The sequence below is a fragment of the Falco rusticolus genome, chromosome 4, assembly GCF_015220075.1.
Source record: "Falco rusticolus isolate bFalRus1 chromosome 4, bFalRus1.pri, whole genome shotgun sequence".
Taxonomy (NCBI): domain Eukaryota; kingdom Metazoa; phylum Chordata; class Aves; order Falconiformes; family Falconidae; genus Falco; species Falco rusticolus.
Genome location: NC_051190.1, coordinates 44588725 through 44610270, shown reverse-complemented (window position 1 = coordinate 44610270; position 21546 = coordinate 44588725). Strand labels below are relative to the sequence as shown.

Here is a 21546-nt window from a genome sequence, read left to right as displayed (position 1 = left end):
GCGGCGGCCCTGAGATGGCGGCGGTGGCGGCGGGCGCGTCGGGCTCGGCGGCCGGCGCGGCCCCTCAGCAGCAGCCGCCGCCTCAGCAGCAGCCGCAGCCGGCGGCGGGCGGCGCGGCGGGCTCCGGGGAAGCGGGCGGCGGCGGCGGCGCGGGGGCCAGTGGAGGAGGAGGTGGCGGCGGCGGTGCTGGGCCCGCGCCGGGGTCGGGGTCGGGCGGCGGCGCGGCTGGTGGGGAGTCGTGGTACCTGGCGCTGCTGGGCCTGGCCGAGCACTTCCGCACGTCCAGCCCGCCCAAGGTGCGGCTCTGCGTGCACTGCCTGCAGGCCGTGCTGCCCCGCAAGCCCCCGGCCCGCATGGAGGCCCGCACCCACCTCCAGCTCGGCTCCGTCCTCTACCACCACACCCGCAACGGTGATCAGGCCCGCGGGCACCTGGAGAAGGCGGTGAGCCCGGGGTAGGGGGCAGCCGGGCTGGGGGGGCCCTGGCAGCAGGGCCGGCCTGGGGGGGCTGCAGACTAACCCGCTGTCTTCTCTTGCAGTGGTTGATATCCCAGCAAGTATCCTTTTTCCTGGCCACCCGGGCGAGGAGCGACGCAGCCCAGCCACCACACTCTGGCTCCGACAGCAAAACACCTCCGCAGAGAGCACCTGGCCCTGGGGGTGGGGGCTTACCTGGTGGTTTTAATCTACTTCCATGGTTGGGGGCTGCTTTCCTAACATATATGTTCTCTTAAGGGGTTTTGGACGTCGGGCTGTTGCTAGTTTCCAGAGAGCATTTAATATTGACTTAACTCTGCTGCTGCTAGATTCCCCAGTTTGAAGATGTTAAGTTTGAGGCAGCCAGCCTTCTGTCTGAACTGTATTGTCAGGAGGTGAGTGCACTGAGATTCCTTCAGCAATTATTGGTTGTTCTGAGGCTGCAGGGCTCTTTGATTTGAGTGTCTTTGGTCTCAGAGTAGTGTATTGCTTCTAGTAATAGGATTTACAAAATTTTTTGGAGGTCAGCTGTAGTGTGAAGTGTAAGCCCAAGACATTTTGTCTTTCCTCTCGTGAAAGTTGCTGCTGGAATTGCAACCAGGTCTTCCACAGCGAAGGAAGTTTACTTCGCCAAAGTTTCTGTAGCCCTCGTGTAGATAAAGACAGGCTAATTTGAGGGGAGGGAGGGAAGTAGGTGGTTTTCCTCAGGCTTTTGTTGTGTTCCTAGGTTATTTTTACTCTTTTCCTATGGAAAAGCCTTAGCTAGTCTTTACTTTCACTAAAGCAAATGTTTGCCTTTTCTCTCAAGTGCAGGAAAAAGCGCACGTGAGGATAGTGGCCAGAGGAGTGAAAGGGCTAACACTTCTGAACAGACTTTGAGTCAGGCATAGATGCGCGGGCCTGCGTGTTACATACTTGGCTTTGTTGCTTTTCCTGTTTTAAGTCTCCCGACCTATGAGACTTTAACAGGGGATCAAAACAGAATACAACTAGTTTAAAAGTTATTATTGCTAGTGATGAAGTTCCCAGTAGCCTGGTGTTGATGTTGACTCGGATGCACGTTTCTGTTTCAGAATTCAGTGGATACAGCAAAACCTCTGTTACGCAAAGCCATTCAGATTTCACAGCAGACTCCATACTGGCACTGTAGATTGCTTTTTCAACTTGCAGTAAGTGATTTATATTGATAGCTATGTTACTGTAGCACTGTGGCTGGGAAAAAGGGCTAGAAAATACCCATATTCTTTTTAAAAAGAGCTTGGATGTCTTCCCCTCCCCTTCCCCCCACTCCCAATCATTGCTGTTAATGGAGAGACAAGAAGAAAAGTTCATGCTATGAAATAACAATGTGTTGGTAGACTACAGTTTGGATCAAGGCCCGCTTTTTACCTGCTGAGGGCAGATGGGGAAGAAAGCAGGAAGGATCATCCAGTGGGCACTTGCAACATACAGCTTTAGAGGTGGGGCAAAATAAGATCCACCTTATGGCTTGCAGGAAGGGCAAATGTTCTCGTAAAGCCTGCTGGAGTTAAGTTTGCCAACCTGAAGTGTTCGTTTGATTATTTTCAACCTAATTAGCATGCAGAGCAGAACTGGGAAGGGGAAAGCAGCTGGTGCAAAGACCTCTGAGCAATGTTACTCTTCCTGTTCTGTAATACGCTCCTAAGTGTGGCTACAGCTGCGCAGGTCAGGCTGTCTTTGCTTCTAGGAATAAACTGATGCATGTTGGAATTTGCAGTGTTTAACATTTGTTACAGTCTTGAACTGTGTAACTACTCTTAAAAGTGCTGATGTTCCTGAGTGATCCGGTGCGTTAGGTGGGGAGCATATCCAGGAAGTTAACTGATCAGTGGGAAGAGCAGGTTATTGCTGAAGAACTTCTCCTGTTTTTCCAGGTTATTCTCTGCTCCTAAAGAGCCTCGAGGTGTTTAACGCGAGAGTTTAGGGAGTTAATTGCTCTTTTCAGGTACTCTGCTGCCCAGAGCTAGTTAGGAAGCAATTTTATCTTTGAAGACTCTTAATAGTCACCTGTACTTGTCTTTTCCCCCTTCCTGATGAGCTTAAACAAGCAGACCAACTTTGCTGAAAAGGAATTGCCAAGCTCCTTTGTGTAGTTTAGGAACAGTGAATTGTGGAGAGCCTTAGTTTCCCATCGATTAAAGGACAAATGTTTGCTTTGCCATGAGTTAATGCCTGAGCACTCAGAAGCAGCCTAAGCGTTTTTCTCAGTCCCTCTCTCTTAGGATCCTTTCTTGAAGTTTGACATTGTTTGCCGGTTTCTCTTCTGTGTGGTATTTCCTTTCTGGCTTTTGCTTGACCACAGAAGGCCTGTGTGTCTCACCGCTTTGATGCCTGTTCTGCTACAACTGTGTGGCTTTCTGCCTGAGTTTGGTAAAGGTGCAGAAGCTGGCAGGCGGGAGGGCGTGAGAGGCGCTCTGGCAGCTGTGTCATCCTCTCCCGGTCGCCTGAAACATACCTTGCGGGCTCTGCTGCTCTTGCTGGAAAATACACTGTTGTGCCACTTACTCCAATGTAACAGTCCATGGTTATATTGGAGCTGTTGGGATCTGATCTGCACGTGATCTTCATGAATCGGAACAGCTTTGCGTGGTATGAATCTGGGCTGAGACATTTTCTTTGAGATGTTATAGACTTATTTTTTTCTTCTGGAGAATGCCAGGTGTTCCTGGAAAACGTTTATAAAGTCAGGTGTGACACACATAACAAATACCAGTTTAGCACTTGTAGTGCATAAAGCACAGGAATGATTACATTTTTAAAAATTGCTGATTGAATTCACAAAGCAAATGCCAATATCTTACAGCCTTTTTGTGTTGGTTTTTTTTGTTTCATTTCAGCAACTACATACACTTGAAAAAGACTTAGTATCTGCATGTGACCTTCTTGGAGTAGGAGCAGAATATGCTCGGGTGGTAGGATCAGAGTATACCAGGTGAGTTCCCTGGACTTTTTTCCCTTCCCATAGGAAATATTTTGGTTTCCTCTACATTTTATTTAGTGATATTCTGGTTTTATTTAAGAGATGTGATTTCTCTGTGGGTTTTAAAGGCAGGCCGATATTTCTGAGTTTCTCCAGCTCTTTCCTTTTTCTTTTGAAAGCAATAATGCCCACCAAGACTCTGGGGAGTCTTTTTTTCAAACTGAACTTTGTCTTTATCAGCAAAAGTTTTCCCAGTAGCCTGGTTTGGCCTTAAACTGTTGTAACTGGGACTGTCCAAAGCTTGGATACAAACCTGAGAGGCTGGGATTTTGATTCCTGTGGCTAGGACTGAACTGTTCCATTTAGCTTTTAAACGTGTTTTCTGTGGCCGGTTCCCTAATGCTCTTTTGTCTGTTGTCTTTGAGGGGGAGAGTGGCAGATATGGGTTTTGGTTTTTTTCTCAGTTATACACAGTTGTGGTTTGAGTAACTTTTTGAGTATAACATCATTTTGTTTCATTTCAGAGCACTGTTTCTGCTAAGCAAGGGGATGGTAAGTTGGATGTACTTCAAAAGAAAAATAATTTTACTTGTTTAACTGGTATAATGCAAGTTACAGAGCAATAGAATGTCACTTGCCTGAACATAGGCTGCTGCTTTTCAGGTATCTTGCACAGTTATCTGTGCTTTATGTATTCTGTTTTGTTATGTGAGCAAGCACAGCATTAATATATATATGGCATGAGCCTTAAGTCTGCAGAATTCTTGTGAATAGGTTTGGCTTTTTTCTCCTTTCTTGATTATGACAATTTTCTGGAAGGAAAAAGGATAGCTGCAGGTTGTCACTGGAGCTTTTGTAATTAGGGATGAGAAATCTGGTCATGTGAAAAGGCTGGTGTGTTTGCAGTAAGATGTCTTTGAGTCTGTTTTTGTTACAAGTAGATCAGTGTACCTGGGGCTCTACTGTGGTTCCCCGAGTGTTTAAACTGTTTAGCACAAAAATAATGCATTTTTCTTTTAAATTATAGCTTCTTCTAATGGAACGAAAGCTGCAGGAGGTGCACCCTCTCCTTACCCTTTGTGGGCAAATAGTTGAAAACTGGCAAGGAAACCCCATCCAGAAAGAGTCATTACGCGTGTTCTTCTTAGTCCTGCAGGTCACGCATTACCTGGATGCTGGGCAGGTACATGAGTTGTGCTTGTAGTTCCCATGTGAGAACTGGGGAAGAAGAGTACTGCTTCAAAAGTAGTTAATTATTACACTGAGGTGATTTGAGGGTTTGTTTTTTTGTTGATGCTCTGCTTTTTGTTAATGAAACTTAATTTCTATAGATTTTAATCACAAATGGAATGAGGAGTGGAGAAATTACATTCCTTCTTCCTCGAGGAAAGGTTTACTGCGATAATGCTTACAACCACGGCAGCCACTCTCGCTTCCATATACTGTTGGTGAAGATAACAGGCTTTGTGAATAATTTTGAAAAACATTTTGAGTGTCTGTTGGTTGTATGTGCAAATGTGAAGGGCTGATTGTTGTTAATCCTGGATGGGGCCTAAAGTAGTTGCTATTCTGTCATGCTAGTGTTATGATTTATGCATGAGCTAATTTCCTGAATGGGGGGATTTATTGCCTGGCAAGTTTTCCCTACTGAGTAATGTTCAAGCATCTGGGCTGCAGGGGCTATGCCTGATGTGAATCATCGTTTGCAGGTGAAAAGTGTGAAGCCATGCCTGAAACAGCTTCAGCAGTGCATCCAGACCATCTCCACGCTGCATGACGACGAAATTCTGCCCAGCAACCCCGCTGATCTCTTTCACTGGCTGCCCAAGGAACACATGTGTGTGCTTGTCTACTTGGTGAGAAGCTTTTTTTTTTTTTTTTTTTTTTTTTTTTAATTAATGCGTCTTGCTAATTAATGAGGAGTTGGTTTAAAAACTGCTTGGAGCCGGCAGCAGTAGATTCTGCAGACCATATGCTGCTTTACATTGCACTGGCAGTTTAATTCTGCCACAGCATCTGTGAGACTATTGCTTTCAGTGATGTCAGTGTTTGAAGAGACTGTGCGAGAAGTTTGGAAACTGGAATGTAACTTTATTAATGTCCAAGCCAAATAGAATCAGATGAACTTGTATGAAATAGAGCTATGTTGGCTTGTTTTTACTGACAGAGTGACAATCGTGACTTCAAATTCTGCAACTAGTTGCCCTGTTTCTTAAATATAATGAAAATCCTAAATGATGTCAAAAGTTCGTTTAAAAAGCTGGTAGCTGAGGAGTTCTGTCAACTCCCAGGCATTTTCTCTTTGCAAAAAAATTATATCTTTGCAATCTTTCCCATGTTTTCCGGCAGGTGACAGTGATGCATTCCATGCAAGCAGGGTACCTGGAGAAGGCTCAGAAGTACACAGACAAAGCACTCATGCAGCTAGAGAAGCTAAAAAGTAAGGATAAGGGTTATAGTTTAGCCAATGCTGCAAGATTCCATTACTTGTTGCTAATTTAAATTAAAACAAATGAAATCTGCAGCAACCTTCTCACTGCGACAGCCTCCTATCAGTCTGTGTCTGCCACAGCAAAGAACTTTGCTGTTTTAAAACTGAGTTATTTTGAATACAGAAATGAAGGGTTTGGGGTTTTGACTGTAATTCAGTAAACAGAGCTGTAAATACGTGCAATTTCATGCTGTCTTTCTGATTGTCTGTATTTGGCTATCCAAGCTTTTGATTCTCTAAACTGAGCGTGTGTTCCCAAGTTTTTCCTTCAGTGGTGCTCAAACTCCCACTCCTGACAGTTCAGGCATTGTGATTTTGGTGGGGTTTGGGGGGTTTTTGGTGTTGTGTGGTTTTTTGTTTTTTTTAATGAAAAACAACAAACCTGTGCCATCTACACATGGAGGAGGAGCTGGGCAGTATGCTGACCAGGTGGTCCAGCCAAAGCGCGCTCTAGATTTCCCCAAAGGCACCTTTGTGTTGCAGTCCTGCTGAACCACCTGCACTTGAGGAAGCTGGCGAGGTGTGGGAGAGGCTGCGTGGTTAGGACGTTGTTAATGTCTTAAGTAATTCAGTAAGTGAAGTTTTGTTCCCTTTTCAGTGTTGGACTGCAGTCCGATCTTGTCATCATTCCAAGTTATTTTGTTGGAACACATCATCATGTGTCGGCTTGTCACGGGACACAAAGCCACAGCATTACAGGAGGTAAAAATGGGGTTTCGTCACTTCCCTGCTTGTGGATGTAGCAGCGGTAGCTTTGAAAACATGGGAATTTCCGTTTTGAGGAAGGTACTTGGCCTCAGAAGGGGGTTGCAGTGGGGCTCAGCTGCTAACAGCTACAGTCAGGCCTGACGCTGTGCTGGATATCGCAACTCTGAAGCTGCAGAGTTAGCCTCCTTCAGTATTTCATTTAAGAACACTTTGGAGTTGCTCATGGAGTCAGTAATTGATCAGTGGCTACAACTGACACCTTCCTGATCGTACATTGCAACATGACTGTCTTTTCCCTTTCACTCTGGTTCCTGACAGAGTGGCTCTTAACTCTTACTCTTAGTGTTTGTTTTGTCCAATTCTTCTGTTTTTAAGGTTCCCTGCCTTTCTGTCTTTTCTTCCTCTTACATACTGTGGTGCGGGGGGAGGAAGAGAGGGGTGGTGTTATTTAATGCAGGAAAGAACTGTGCATTTTTTTTTCCCTCCATTCTCCCAGTAATTTTTAAATCCTCTTCGTCCTTCCCTTATTTATAGGACGTACTGCTGTATCATCTCAACCTCTGCTGTCAGCCTTCTCATGAGTGTACTCAGAGGGTGGGGGGAAATTTAGCCTACTAAAAGAATAGTCATAGGTTCTGGCTCATAAAACTCATCACAAGCACGTACCCTGTGGAAGCTTTTTGGTTCCAGCCCTTCTCTCACATGGCAACTCAAGTTCTGAGGGTGTCAGATCTGCGACTTTGTTTGCAGGTGGTGCCACCATATGGTGGAGCTGCTGCAAAGCAAATAATTGAAAACCAGTTCGAGTGTGCGCGTCTGTGGGAGGGAGGTGTGTGCGTGGGGCAGCGCGTGTACCTTGGCTGGGGGCAAGTGTAGCCTCCGCTTTTACCTCAGAGCACGACTTAGAGTTCCTGAACCAGTCACTGGGACTTACTGAGTGACGTGTGTGATGCAAGTACATAGGTTTAGAGCGTAAAATGAAACACAGAAAAGGTATCTTAAATCTTGGTTTTTTTCCCTAACAGATTTCACAAGTCTGTCAGCTCTGCCAGCAGTCTCCCAGACTGTTTTCTAATCACGCTGCCCAGCTGCACACTCTATTAGTAAGTGTCTGCGATTAGCAGTAAACTTTCGATGCTTTGAACAATCGTACCCGAGACTCATACTCATCACCAGTAACTAATGAGAACGTAGCGAGGCAGATGGTAAGGTTTCCTGCTGAGTAATGGGGTTTGTGTAATCGATTGCCAGCCCTGCGGTGGGAACTCACATCCAGTGTTATCTAAACTTGTCAAAGGCTTAAATCCCTTTGTAAAATAAGTGATTTGTAGCATGATAGTAGACAAGGTAAATGCACAAGACTTACACTGTTCATGTTTGAGACAGTTGTGGGAACTGTGTAAGGGGAAGGGTTTATGTAGCATTGCTGTTTGAGTGTTATAAGAAGAGGGTTTTCTTAGAGAAATGGTGTGTTTTGTACACGAACATGCTATTTTGAAGGACTTTGTGTAGAAATTGCTTATTTTTCCTGAGAGCCAAGCAAAACTGAGACTTGTTGGTTACCTTTGCTACTGCTAATACCCTAAAATTTCCATGCTTTTGTGCATGCTTTTCTTTGCACTCTCAGCTTGCTGTACTTGTGTTCCACGTTACCTTAGAAATACCGTGTCTTCTACAGGGGCTCTACTGCATTTCCGTTAATTGCATGGACAATGCAGAAGCACAATTTACTACAGCACTGAGGGTAAGATTTTCTTCCCAAACTGTTTATTGTGGATGTGTTCAATGTGGAAACGGGCTTGTTGCAATTGTGTGGGTCACTGAACAGTTGAGGTTGGAAGGAAAATCAGGAGATCATCTATATTAGTTGCACTAGTTCATTTATTTCTTTTTCTGTGCTGCTCACTGTTCAGGTCAGGAGGATTTATTAATAGCAAAATACAAGGCACCAAATCTGTGATTTATATGGGGTGAGTGGATTCTGGGTTAGATGTTGAAGTACTTGACTGTGCTGTTCTCTTGTATGTTTTAGCTCACTACACATCAAGAACTGTGGGCATTTATCGTGACAAACTTAGCCAGTGTGTACATCAGGGAAGGCAACCGGCATCAAGAGGTGAGCTGGTTTCTGACTGTTCTAAAAGGCTAAACATCCTTGGAGAGAAAACCGCTATGTGTTTGGGTTATTCTTTTTTGTGAATATTTTTGCAAAATGGCGCCTTGTGTGGCAGCCAGGGCAACTCCTTAATCAGGGTAGTCAATTAACGGTAAAGAAGCAGCTAGGCCAGCTGCTGCAAACCACTGAAGCAGTGTTCTGCATTGGGCGCAGAATTCTCAACAGCGCTGGGAGGGCAAGCTTCCCAACGTGGAGTGGGGGGTTCACTCCATCATCTTGGCTCATTCAATGTGCTCGCTTCAGCTTCCATCTGTTTAGGGCTTTTATTAGATGACATAAAACCTAGCGAGGTTTAACTAAACCTCCCAAAATAGGTACATGCACGTGTGTGTGCATTGTGCTGGGAGCCGTATTGATACGAAAACGGAGCCGCATGCGCTCTGTGATGTGTCCGATCCCTCGGTAGTCACTTTTCAGAGATGTGCTCGCAGGTTTCTTGTGCAAAGGCTGTAAATGACCTTTTTCACCAAGCACGTGGTACTTTGTTAAGCTTAGAGAGCACAAATAATAATTTAAAAAGCTGACTTTTTTTTTTTTTTGCTTAGTTGATTTCTGGGTTTAATTAAATAGCAAGTCTGATGCAGCATTCATTTGGGCCTTGAACAGCTCAGATAGGACAGCTAAAGATTTTCTGAGGAAATATTAATGTTCTATAAAGTCTGAGAAAGCATGTTTTATATAAAAATTGATTTTAGGATCAAGATGGGCGTGGAAACTCCTAATACTGGAATGCTTATGCCATTATCTAACCAGTACAAGTAAACTGGAGTGCGTTTGTGGTGACTTGCACCCTTCTGATTTGATGTGCACTTGCTATAAAAACACTTGCTGTCAGTACTGTGAGCCTGTATGTGTGAGAAACACTGATTATCTTTCTTTTCCCCTCCCACTTTGTAGCTTTACAGTTTATTGGAAAGGATAAATCCAGACCATAATTTTCCTGTGAGGTGAGAATTCCAGAAACTGTCTACATGCTGATGTTGCACTGGTGATGGTAATACTGGATTTGTAGCGGGCTTTTTCTAAAAAGAAACCAAAATAATCAACTTCTTTTCAAGGCAGAAGTTCTGACCATGCGTTAAATGTTTTGTTTGGAGATGTGATTATTAGGCAAATTCCTAGAAATCTGCCTGTAATGCGTGTAATCACTGCACAATGCCTAGATTTCAACGCATTGCTTTGTCCATAGCTCTCACTGTCTTCGAGCAGCTGCTTTCTACATCCGAGGTCTGTTCTCCTTCTTCCAAGGAAGATACAACGAGGCAAAGTGAGTAGAAATCAGTGCACTTGGAAGGCGGGAGGGGGGGAAAAAAGGAGAAACTAAATCAAGCTTTTTAAGATAAAAATGAAAAACCCGAGGCCTTGCTTTCAAACCTGCCAGCTCTTCTCCCTGTGGATTTTGTCCACCTTCTGCTTTACTGAGGGGAAGATACCGGGAAGCTGTTGGGTTTAGATCTCTTTAGTTCCAATTGCTAATAACAATATCACGCCGCGTTCTTTAGTGGCACATCTGAAACAAAAGCTGTTCAAGGCAGGGCCTCTATTATAGTTATTTTTGCTAAATGAAAGGTGAGGTTTGGGATTTAAAGGCTTTGTTTAAGGTCACCTGCAGCACACATTTATCCCTGGGTGCTAATATTTGCCAGTTAGATTAAGTCGGTTCTTAATGATGTTTCTTACATACTGGAGGGAAAGACTTTTTGAAACTTTATTTAAAGCTTTTTTTTTTTTTGCTCTGTTTTGGTAGGCGATTTTTGCGAGAGACGCTGAAAATGTCAAATGCAGAAGACTTGAATCGATTAACAGCCTGTTCTCTCGTACTCCTGGGTCATATATTCTATGTGTTAGGGAATCACAGGGTAAGCCTTCATAGTCTCTGCTGTTACCATGTAAATGTTTGACTTGTCGTTTGCCAAAGAAAATCAGGACGTTTTGTGAAATTAATCTTATTTTAAGAATGCCTGTTTATTGGTGTCCCACTAAAAGTTGGCAGCTTTACCAACTTATATAATTCTGTAGCTGTAATTTGCATGTTTAATAACACTTCAACAAAGTAGCAGTGTTTGAAGTCTGTTCTAGAAGTGTGTTTTTCTGTAATGCCTGAAATCACTCGAAAAAAGGAGCTGAATAAAGGACAACATCATTCAACTGGATTGTTTTGGAAAGAATTGTGGGTACAAGCTCCTTAATTCTCATCATATGCCAGAGTACATGAAATATTTATATTACCTTGCACAAATAGACACCGTAATTCCTAGGACAGAGCAAAATTCCAGACAGCTTTTGATGTTTGGGTTATTGTCTCCTTAAGCACTTGTTAGCTAGAACAGGGCAGCAGTTAGATTTTTATTTTTTTTGCCACAAATTTAACATCTCTGTAATGCGTGTTCACAAAGGGAGAAAAATTAAATAAATATATTATCCATTTTATTTTGATATCTGCTCTTCACCAGGAAAGTAATAATATGGTAGTACCAGCCATGCAGCTTGCAAGCAAGATACCAGATATGTCTGTGCAGCTGTGGTCTTCAGCTCTGTTGAGAGGTAAGTTAGGAAAAGGTCTTGTACTTTAAAAAAGCAAAAAAAAAAAAAACCAAAACAAACCCCAAAACGGCAAAGAGCCCATTGCTGCTAACTGGGGATTGTGTACGGGGATGCGTACTGATGCAAGCGCTTGCCGAGAGATTAAATGAAAAACTGCCGTGGTTTATAAAATACCACTGGAAACGCGAGATGGTTCTTCCCGTTACCGATCTGCAGCTCTGGCGCTGCTGTACATATTTCATTTGTTTTTCTGGGGGGTGCAGGATGCTGGGGAGAGCTCCAGCATCCCCATGGGATGGGCGTGAGGTGGTGGGTGGTTTCTCCTGCTGTCGCTGAGTGGCAGTTGAACTGGGGATGTTTTGGAAAGGGCTCCGGCTCACCCCCCTGCAGCATCAATTCTGCTGCTGCTCCGCTCTTCTTGGACTGCCGTTCCCATTGTAGTAAACATTTGATTAAGTTTCACTTAGGCTTTGCTTCTGTGTATGGGCTTTAATAAATATAAGAGACTATTATATCACTTTGTTCATAAATATTGTTTAATCTAATTTACACAGGCCCTGGGATGCTTTGTTCAAATATTGACTAGCTTCTTGGCAGACCATCAACGTTAATGCTGCAGTTGATTTGCTCTCACTAGAAAATACAGCAGTAACTCTACCCTTTTTCCAAGAACTTACCCCGCAGCTTCAATTTATATTAAATTGTCATGTTTACTATGAGCGTGGTGCTCTGCGTGGAGCACGGCAGGCCAGGCTTATTTTCTGCTTTGCCGTTTCCTTTGCTACAGAACTGCTTCCAGGCAGTTGTAATAATTTCCTTATTCATTTCCAAGCGGTAGTTCCCGTACAAAACGTGCCGATAGTAGACTGACGTATCTGCTGTAGATGAAACACTACCCCACGTTGGGCTGCCGTTACCTCCGGTTGTATCCACTAGGCTGGGAACGTGGAGAGGCAGTTTCGGTTCTACTTTGATTTTTCCCAAGAGTTTCCTCTGTAGAACTAATTGCCTATTCATGAAGAAAAGGTGCTTGATGAGGAGTTAACAACACACAACCCTGTGTGTTCATCGATAGGAGGTGCAGCACCTTGCACCTGCCACATGTAATTTGTAGCTGAAATTGTGTGATTTGTAGTAGGTTGCCAGTCTTAAGTCTGAGCCGATACCTGTGAGTAAAACTCAGAGAAAGCAAGACGCAAGGATCAGCGTTCGGTGTCTACAAAGCAGCGGGCTTCTGGAGTTCCCCAAAAGCAAAAGATCCACCCAAAATAAAGTGGTTCTCGACCGCTGAAACCTGTGTTGCTGCGTGGTGGAGCTGCAGTGAGGAACCTAGGAGCTTCCCCAGCTCCCACTAGATGGTGCTGGTAGCTAAAAAGACCGAACGCAAACTGCACGGGGAGGAGGGGGGCTCTTCCTGGCCCGAGGGGGTTCGTTCCTCCTTTTAAAGCTACTGTAATGTTATTTTTAATAGTTGGAAACTAAAATAACAGCGAATCCTGCAATGTGTGCTGCCAGTACTACTGGCAAAGGGAAGGCTTTGGGGTTCCCTTATCCCTCTGCTTCTCTCAGACGTTTTTGTTCAGAAGCGATACAGTATATCGGCCTTTTAATCCATTCAGTCATCAAAAATGGGAGCGGTCTTTCCAGATGAGAGAGCTGACGGGTGGGAAGCAAGCAGGGACAGCGATTCCAGGTGAGCACACGATGCTCTTGTCTTTCAGACTTGAACAAAGCCTGTGGAAACGCCATGGATGCACACGAGGCAGCACAGATGCATCAGAACTTCTCACAACAGCTCCTCCAGGACCACATCGAAGCGTGCAGTCTTCCAGAACACAATCTAATCACGGTAAGCAATCTTCACCTGGCAGTTAGGAGCGGTTTTGAGGCAAAACAATGTGCTGTGCTTTGCTTTACTATTCCTTTCTTTCTGTTGAGCACGCTTCCCAATAAGTTGCCAAAATTTAGTCTGCTTCTTAGTATTTAAACTGGACTGATAATAGGAAGAGGAAATGTGACTTGACTGGCTAATTTTTTATGAAGGTTATTCGGTGGGTATAGTCTTTGCTTCTTAGAAGCGTTTTCTTGGTACAACAGAACTTAGAATTCTTTAAGAACTTTGGTAGTGGGTAGCTGCTTCCTTTTGCTGACAACTATTGGTTTTGAAAGAAACTTACTATATTCTCAGGTTTCATTTTAATGTTTTAAGTCATCCAGCCTGCCTTGTTCTGGGCAACGCTGTTGTACGCTGCTAGAAGTGCAGTTTCTACTGATAGTTTAGCATTCCTGCATTGTTGGTTTCTAGTCAATACACCATTTGATGTCTGCGTAGCCATTGCCTTAAAGTGCAACTTTCTTGGGACTTCAAATAGCGTTGTCCTTCCTGTCAGAAACATTTGTATAACACTGTTTTAGAAATACAGAATTTAGAAATACAGAGCTTTCCTAAGCTGCAGCTCGGCAAAGGCGCAAGAGTTTACTGCTCTGGACTGAAATAATGTCCAAATGGGAATGTGAGATGTGAAGAACTTGACGTCTTTTTCTCAACATTCCCTTTTGGGGAGAAGAAAGGGGGGAAAAGCCAATAGGAAGATGCTGTTTTCTGGCTTTGCTTGCAAAAGGATCCTGAGGCTTGTGAGAATGAAAGTGTGGGTGATGCAGCCCATGTAGAGAGACCCCCCAGGCAGGTGTCTGCCCCCATCCAGGAGCACAGCCCAGGCATGGAGCCACGAGCCGGTGCTCCAGCCTCCCCACCAGTGCTTGCCACCGCTGGCTTGTGCATAATCTGTGCTTGTTAATAATCTGGAGGGGGAAGAGGATTGAGAAACAAATCCTAAACCTGCCCATTTTAGAAAATTTTTACTAACGTGAGGAGGAAAATATTATAGTAACGGCATGAGTGAGGACCAGAGGCTTTACTTGCTCTGGAAGTGCTGTGGCTGCAGTGTGTAATGGGCGCAAAGACATCCAGAGTTGGGTTCCCTCATTCCTGCAAATGATGGTTTCCCGCGTTTGGAGGGTCAGAAGTTGCCTGTGAGAGCAGGAAATGCTCTCACTTGCCGCTGACCCTGGATTCAGGATGGGAGTTTGGAATGCCAGGCATGTGGAGTGGCTTGGAAAGAAATACCGTTCAAGGGACCGAAGCTCCCCACATGTAAAACGAAGTCAAACCTGATACGCAACTTCTGGTGATGAAATCTTTAATTATCCCAAGGGTAGTGAAGGTGGGAAGGGTGAGCTCCTTCCCCTGGCCTTGCTGCTGTCCCCCCCCCCCCCAGGCAGCGGCTGTAGGATTTTCATGCTGTTTGTTATCTTTCAGTGGACAGATGGACCACCTCCTGTACAGTTCCAGGCACAGAACGGACCCACCACCAGCCTGGCCAGTCTCCTGTGAAACAGAATAACTATCAGGACAGTGTGTTTAAAAAAAAAGAAAGAAAAGGAAAAAAAATGCCAAAAAAAGGAGAGAAAAAAATATCCATGCGTAATCTTTTCTTCAAAGAGAAGGCAGCAAATTCCTCTTCTAGTGAGGGCCTTGTAGGAAACAGATTGCATAAAGACAACGTACATTTCATAGACTTGCAAAGTGAGAAGGGCATTTTAAGCTGCTTTTTACATACGTGTGTGAATATACAGCTAGTGTGTATATACCTACTGGTTTTAATCTGCTTTCCTGAGAATTAAGGTTTAGTCCAAAGGACACTTGTTCCTTAAATTGTTAGATACCTACTTCTTAAAAATTGTCACAGGAAATGGACTCACACAGTTTTAAATACCAATTGTACTCTAAATATTTAAACCTTCCCTGGAGTATGATGCATGCCAGTTTTAATGTTTTCTGCGCCCTTCCCGCTCCTGGGAATAATTGGATTAAATCAAGATTGATTGTAGGGTGCCCTAAAGTTCTCAGCTGAGTTTCTGAGGCAATGTTCTTCTCATTGCATGCAAGTCGTTGCTGGTGCCATTTGTAGCCTTGCAGTGAAGGTAAGGATGAGACTGGAGTGCCGGCGGGCAGGGTGTTCGCAGCCGGGGGCTGCGTTTGCGTCCTCGGGGTGGACTCCAGGCAGAGCTCCAGACTTGCGCCGCGATCAGAGGAGCAGGTTCCACGTCCTGGATTCACGAGGGTGTGACGATGTGCCACCACTTCGTCCCTGTGAGGGTCTGTTGTCTCCCTGCATTGATGGCGGGTCCCACACGGGGTAAGGCAGAACCACAGCTCTCTCCATCTCTGCTGCTTTGTCGTGATTTGTACGAAAGTCCTTGTCCTCCCGTCTAGTCCCTACGTTGGCCAAGCAACTGGGAAACGGCAGTTTGCATCTTTACTGCAGCCTCAGCAGGGGAAGGCAGTGTCCGTGCCTTAACGACTTTTACAAGTCAGCTAAACTAGGTGGTGAAAACCCAGCTCCGGTGTAAGCCAGAGGCTTATGAGAAAAGCTAAATTGCAGTATTGCCCTTGGCAAACACGTAACGCTTCCCAACTTCTCTGTGTTAGCTTTCCGCTGTGAATTCTCACTGCATTTGCCTGTGCCTCTGCAGCCATCTCAAAACAGGAGAAACGAGGCCCAGGTTTCTCCTGCAGAAAGCAGTATGAGATGTTAATTCCATGAAGCATCAGCAGCTTTATAGCAAGGATCTGTGCCAGTCCGTCGCAGCGCCATGTAAACTTGCAAGGCTCGTTGGGCTGAATAAAGGTGTTTTTCTCTCTTGGTAGCTCTGCATATTTATCTACCAACTTAAAACGGGGAGGGAAGAGGAATCTGACAGGAAAACTACTTGTGCAGGGCTTTCTGTGATCGCTTCTTTCTCTGAGGGAGGAAGGGAATATTGTAGAGGAAGTATTTGATCCCCTTGAACCTTCAGACTTTTTATTGTAGAAGGAATACTGTGAAATCCGTTGTTAGTCACAGAAGGGTTTGGGTTGGAAGGGACCTTAAAGATCCTCTAGCCCTGTCCCACTGGTCATTCTTTTTCAAAGTCTTGTCCCCTGTCTAGCAACAGCTCACAGAGCCACTTGCTTTTTGTAATTCACACACCTCACTTTCTACCACTGAATGACCTTAAGGGGACAAGTGCTCTTCCAATTACCAAAATGTGATTTGATTTTTTTTTTATTAGACATGGGATCCTGTTCTCAGATGTCTGCTCTTGGAGAAGCCATATATATTTTAGGCCTTGTTAAGTCTCCAGCAGGGAAAAACTGACCTCAATATTGGTATAAGGAGAGTCTTCTTATTGGAATTGCAAGGAAAATATTCAGTGCTGTTTAACGTCTCCTTTAGAAGTCAAAAAATAGGAAAGTTGTGAGTTGGCACAGAGGTTATTTGGAGGTACCAAGTACCAGAATCCAGGCAGGTGGACCCTGTTCAGCATCACTTGCTCATAGAGTGTCCTGTGCTTGCCCGCGGTGCCCTGGCAGGCTGTGAGCAGCAGAGCTGACGGCCGGCCTGATGCGGCGTTCCTGTGGAAGCTGCCTGGCTCGGAGCACCGGGGCAGGAGCCCATGTCTGTGCCAGTGCCGCAGTGGCACCATGAGGAGCGGGGTTCACGCTTGCTCCGCTTGGCCCGAGGCAGCCTGGCTGTGCTCAGGTGCCTGCCAGAGACAGCCCAACTTTGTAGGCTCAACAGCTGTCAAGTGCTTGGATTTTGGTCAGGAATGATTGGGGAAATCCTGCCTTGGGAATATTGATATCTCATGGAGTATTTTTAAGGTTCCCCCCCCCCCTTTTTTTTTTTTTTAATGGGAAGCAGTAACTCTCTTTGGCTGTCCCCTCCTTAAGTCACTGAGTTGCAAGAACTCAGGACCTGTTTTTAAGAGCCTGAATGCAGCAGCTGTTTCTGTGACGGTGCTGTTGGCAGCTGAGGCATGACTAGGAACTGAGAAATGTCATAGAAGCACGGAATGGTTTGGGTTGGAAAGGACCTTAAAGACCATCTAGTCCCAGACTCTGCCATGGGCAGGGACACCTCCCGCTAGCCTAGGTTGCTCCCAGCCCCATCCAGCCTGACCTTTGGCACTTCCAGGGACTGGACAGCCTGTGCCAGCGCCTTGCCACCCTCACAGTGAAGAATTTCTTCCCAATATCCAAATCTTTCACCTTAAAATCATTTCCCCTTGTCCCATCACTAGATGTACTTCAAAGCTGCTAGAGTCCTATCGAGGTAATCCAGTCATTCTCTTTTTTGTGTGTGTGTCTTCTATCATTCAATCTGAGGCAGTTATTTAACTGATTACATGCCCATCACAGCTATAATAAACTATTTTAAATATTGGCCAAAAAAAAGCGTTGCTTCCATTAAAAAAAAAACGCACTCTAGAGAGCTGTGGTTTGGGCTGAATTTAAGAAGAGCATTTTGCAGCAAGCGAGATGTCCACTGGTGCCTGTTCAGCTCCTGACCTTCTCTTGCTGCTCAGGGAGACCTGCGGGGCAGGAGAGTGACGTGTGGTGGCAGTTCCCCGGCTGCTTGCCGGTCCCCGTGTGCGGAGCAGCCTGCTTTGCAGCTCACATCCCTTTTTGGGAGGGAAGGAAGTACTTGAGGGAAAGGCTGCCCGCTTGCTTCTGATGTATGTGCGCTCAGGTTTTGAATGGGAAGCATTTGCTAAATGTGGGAGCTGAACTTGAAATGTCAGGAGGAACAGCCTGGGGTTTCTCTGTCTGGGACAAACCAGCCTCACCTGGGCTGCGCTCACCCCCAGCCCCGTGGAGTCCAGAACACTGCTCCACTTCCAGAGTCCTCTTCCCATCACAGAATTTCACAAATCATGTAAATTTGAAAATAACTGGGTGATTTTCTATCTCTAAAAATTCAATGTACATTTGTTACAATGTACAGTGCTTTTTAATTACACTTGTATATTAAATTATTTAATAGTTTTTGCTTTTCAGTATCTTTTGTATGTAGCAGAGATTAAAACAAGGACCTCATAACTGAAGTTCTTCCTAATTTTCAAATGCGTATGTAAAGTTGAACAGAAAACTAGAAGTTTACAGTTTACAAACAATGTTCTGTTAAGTGCTTGGTCTGTCTAACTTGATTTGAACAACATATTTCTAACTTTTTTTGTCCAAACATTTAATTCTCTATAGAAACAACATGAAGTCTTTTATGAACTTCTAAAAAAATTATTCTTCTAAAGATGTAATTTAGAGAACTGTACAGTTTTTTCTCTAGTATTTTTAAATGAGTAGCAAGAACTTACACAGAAGCATCTAATCACTGTTTTGTAGATAGTGTAAAAACTTATATATGTATAGAGAATGCAGTCTGAAGAAGTGTTTGCCTGTTGTATTTCATTTCCTACAGTATGACCATCAGAAAGGCCCGTGCACACAGGAAATCTAGATCAATCTGGTGGCTAGGGAATTTAAAAAAAAATAAAAAAATCATGACCTTCATTCCCCATCATCCCATACATGCACTCACTGTGACAGCACGAGCAAAAATTGACATTGATAAAATGTTAGGGCCTTAAGTTGCTATGCTGCCTGTGGACACATGGAGTTCAGCACAATGGATTCCGTGCTACTTTACTGCTTTAATTTTGAGTTTTCCCAAATTCTCCAGAACATAAAATTACGAGAGGAGTTCAGTAATGTCCTGCTTTACTCTAGAGATTACTGACCTCCCTGAATCACGCTGAATTAGATCAGTTGCCATGATGTACGGCGGCTCTTGCCACGGTGGCAAAGAGTGAGTGAGAAGGAAATAGTGTTGGTAGTTTAGGCTGTACAGAACACTTGGAGAAATCAGGATGAAAGAACACCTGTCTGTGCTCTTCTACTGTCTGTCTTAGCAAGTGTATTTAATTGTTTCCTGCAGTGAACCTTTAAATGTTATGTCAGGTTTGTACAATGTATTGTTCAGTGTTTGTAGTTCTCCGTAAGTAGCAGGATGTGTACCTTCTGCCAGTGCTCCTTCCTGAAGCTGTAAATACAGTAACTCCTGTAATGAGACGGAATCGGGGGCATTTCTTTGTCGCCTTTGTTTTCCGCTCGTTTTCTATATTAGAAGAATTTTTAAATAAAGTTTAATTTTACTTCTTCTAGCAGTTTGTAGAATACTAATTCCTTCAGTTGATCCGCAGGCAATCCTGCCTACAAAGGATGCATTTTAGGTGGTGACAGTGACTTACCCCATCCATTTAAGGCCCCATTTTGGTGGTGGGGCAGGAGGGCAGGAAGCCACGGCCGGTGTGGTGCGTGCTCGTTGGCACATGAAAAGACTGCCAGGGGGCGCCGGGGGTGGGGGGGGCACGTGGGGAATGGGGATAGATCATCGCTGCTGTGCCTGCGGTCAGGCCGAGGGCTCCTGCCTGCAACGTGAACCGGAATTTCCTGCTTGAAATGTCCACCTGGCTGCTCACCTTAGCACGCTGAGGGTGCTGTGAGCCTGCTCCAGAGGCAGCTGGAACCCTGCAGGTGTCTGGGATAAAACAAAGACTTTTGTGGACTGGTCAAATACCTGGAGTTTTTCTTATTTGGTCTAGGACAGAAGGGTTTTTTGCTGCAGCTGTGCAGTCAAGAAGGATGCTGGCTATACTTGATCTTCACAAATGGGATCTGGGTTAATGGAAGATTGCTTTTTGTGTCTTTTATCCCAAAATTTTCTAGCAGGGCTTTTTAAGTGTTTAAGCTTAAATTTAAAAGGAAGAAGAAAACTGCCGAATTAATTTGTCCACAAGTAAAACTTTGAAGAAACTAAAAATGTTAAGACTTAACTGCAGACTGCCCCTTTCCAAAACGTCATCAGAGTTGCTAAGCTAGTCCTTTGAATTTCATCATAGAAGCTGAGTAGGTTCTGTTCCAACAAGTTACTCGCTACATGAGAATTTTAACCGAAATGGCGGCTCCCTTCCTGCCTAAAGTAAGACTCGGCTATGCTGGCGCTCTAGTCTCCTTACCCTGGTTATCCACAGTTCCTTCCTCAGAAAAAATGTGGCATAAACTGAGCTCTCATCACCTCCTCTCAGTCCTGTGGTGTTTGTCTGCTGTCAGGGTTGACTCTGGTATCTCCTCCAAAGCAGGTCCTCACAGAGAATGTACCTAGTGGCAAAACTCCATGTGAAATGTATCTAAAATACACTAGCAAGAGGTACAAAAGTTTGGTACTTGCCTCACAGAGCTGGAGACGCACCCAGAGTGGATCATCTTTACATTTTACTATGTAGAGGCTTGAGCTGACAAAGCAAAAGATGCCAGCCTGCTGCACGAGTGACTTTAAGTTTTCTTTTGCCAGGTTATTTGCCTTACTTCACATCAACACTTAGTTTGAAACGTGAAAGAGAAAAGACATCTTCCAACATTTGCTAGGACTACTGGATACTGCCTCTGCAGATGGCAAAGCTTGGTAGCACCTCAGTAAAATTCTGGGCAACCAGGATGAGAAAAAAAGTTGTTGAAGATATTTCTGGAAATAACTTTACCTAGCTTCTAGGTAATAAAATGCATCTTCTGCTAGACCTGTTTTGAAACTCTCCTGATGACACAGCAAGTGAAGCAGGTTGAGATGCACGCATCTGTGTGTGTTTCTGCATGGATTAAAGCATCACTTCAGAAGGATCGAGCCCTTAGTAGTTAACCATAAAGTTTTGAATGGCCCGAGGCAAAGCCAGTGGCTTTTAGTGCTTTGGGAGAAGTCGTTAACCAGCATAACAACTGGTTGTAAGCCACGCTAATAACCCTGAGTTACTTGTAGCTAAAATTGTCTTGTACAAAGGGTGGAGGAAGGTACTTGATAACCAAAAAACTTGTGCTCAGTCTTAAAAAGAATATGGAGCACAAAATGGTTAACAAAACCCATGCATCTTTAGAGTGGAAAGTGGCTATGAAAAGCTGAGTATGTCAGAACTTTCCTGATCACAGGCTGGACACGGTCTGGGAGCTGGCGTGCTGGAGCGGGAGGGATGAGGCCTGCGTTCTAGCTTTGCTTCTCCTGCTCTTTTCTTGCAAAAGCCTCGATTACGTGCTTTCTGCCTTCCCTAGTAAAGTGGGAAGCACACAGATTTATGCTTATTAACAATTATGAATGAAAATAATGAGTATTATCTTTCACTCTTTTGAAACAAGCACCTAAAAAGCCTGATATGAAGCTACATCTAATCTTATAATAAGCTGCACGTGGAAAATAACTGATGAAAGACTGGCGCTGGCATTATAAAGTGCAGTTCCCGTCACTTTATTTACCCTCGATTATAAACTTGCTTCACCCAAGAT

At 44.5% G+C, this 21546-nt stretch overlaps 1 protein-coding gene across 1 annotated transcript; it reads left to right on the top strand.

Moving 5' to 3' along the window:
- Positions 1-153: 153 nt before the first annotated feature.
- Positions 154-19285, top strand: MAU2 (MAU2 sister chromatid cohesion factor). Its single transcript, XM_037383578.1, has 19 exons — positions 154-443; positions 539-556; positions 806-871; positions 1550-1645; positions 3335-3429; positions 3942-3969; positions 4445-4600; positions 5127-5273; positions 5767-5857; positions 6507-6610; positions 7642-7719; positions 8295-8360; positions 8649-8732; positions 9690-9739; positions 9982-10059; positions 10540-10651; positions 11246-11336; positions 13058-13185; positions 14656-19285. Exons 1-19 carry the CDS (start codon positions 354-356, stop codon positions 14728-14730), a joined length of 1653 nt encoding a protein of 550 aa, XP_037239475.1. The 5' UTR covers positions 154-353; the 3' UTR covers positions 14731-19285.
- Positions 19286-21546: the final 2261 nt, after the last annotated feature.

Excerpts from the sequence above, each read along its gene's own strand:
- MAU2 (XM_037383578.1), top strand. The coding sequence starts at position 354 with ATGGAGGCCCGCACCCACCTCCAGCTCGGCTCCGTCCTCTACCACCAC. Across the intron at positions 3,430-3,941 it reads GTAGGATCAGAGTATACCAG|AGCACTGTTTCTGCTAAGCA; the intron begins GTGAGTTCCCTG and ends GTTTCATTTCAG. Across the intron at positions 3,970-4,444 it reads TTCTGCTAAGCAAGGGGATG|CTTCTTCTAATGGAACGAAA; the intron begins GTAAGTTGGATG and ends TTTAAATTATAG.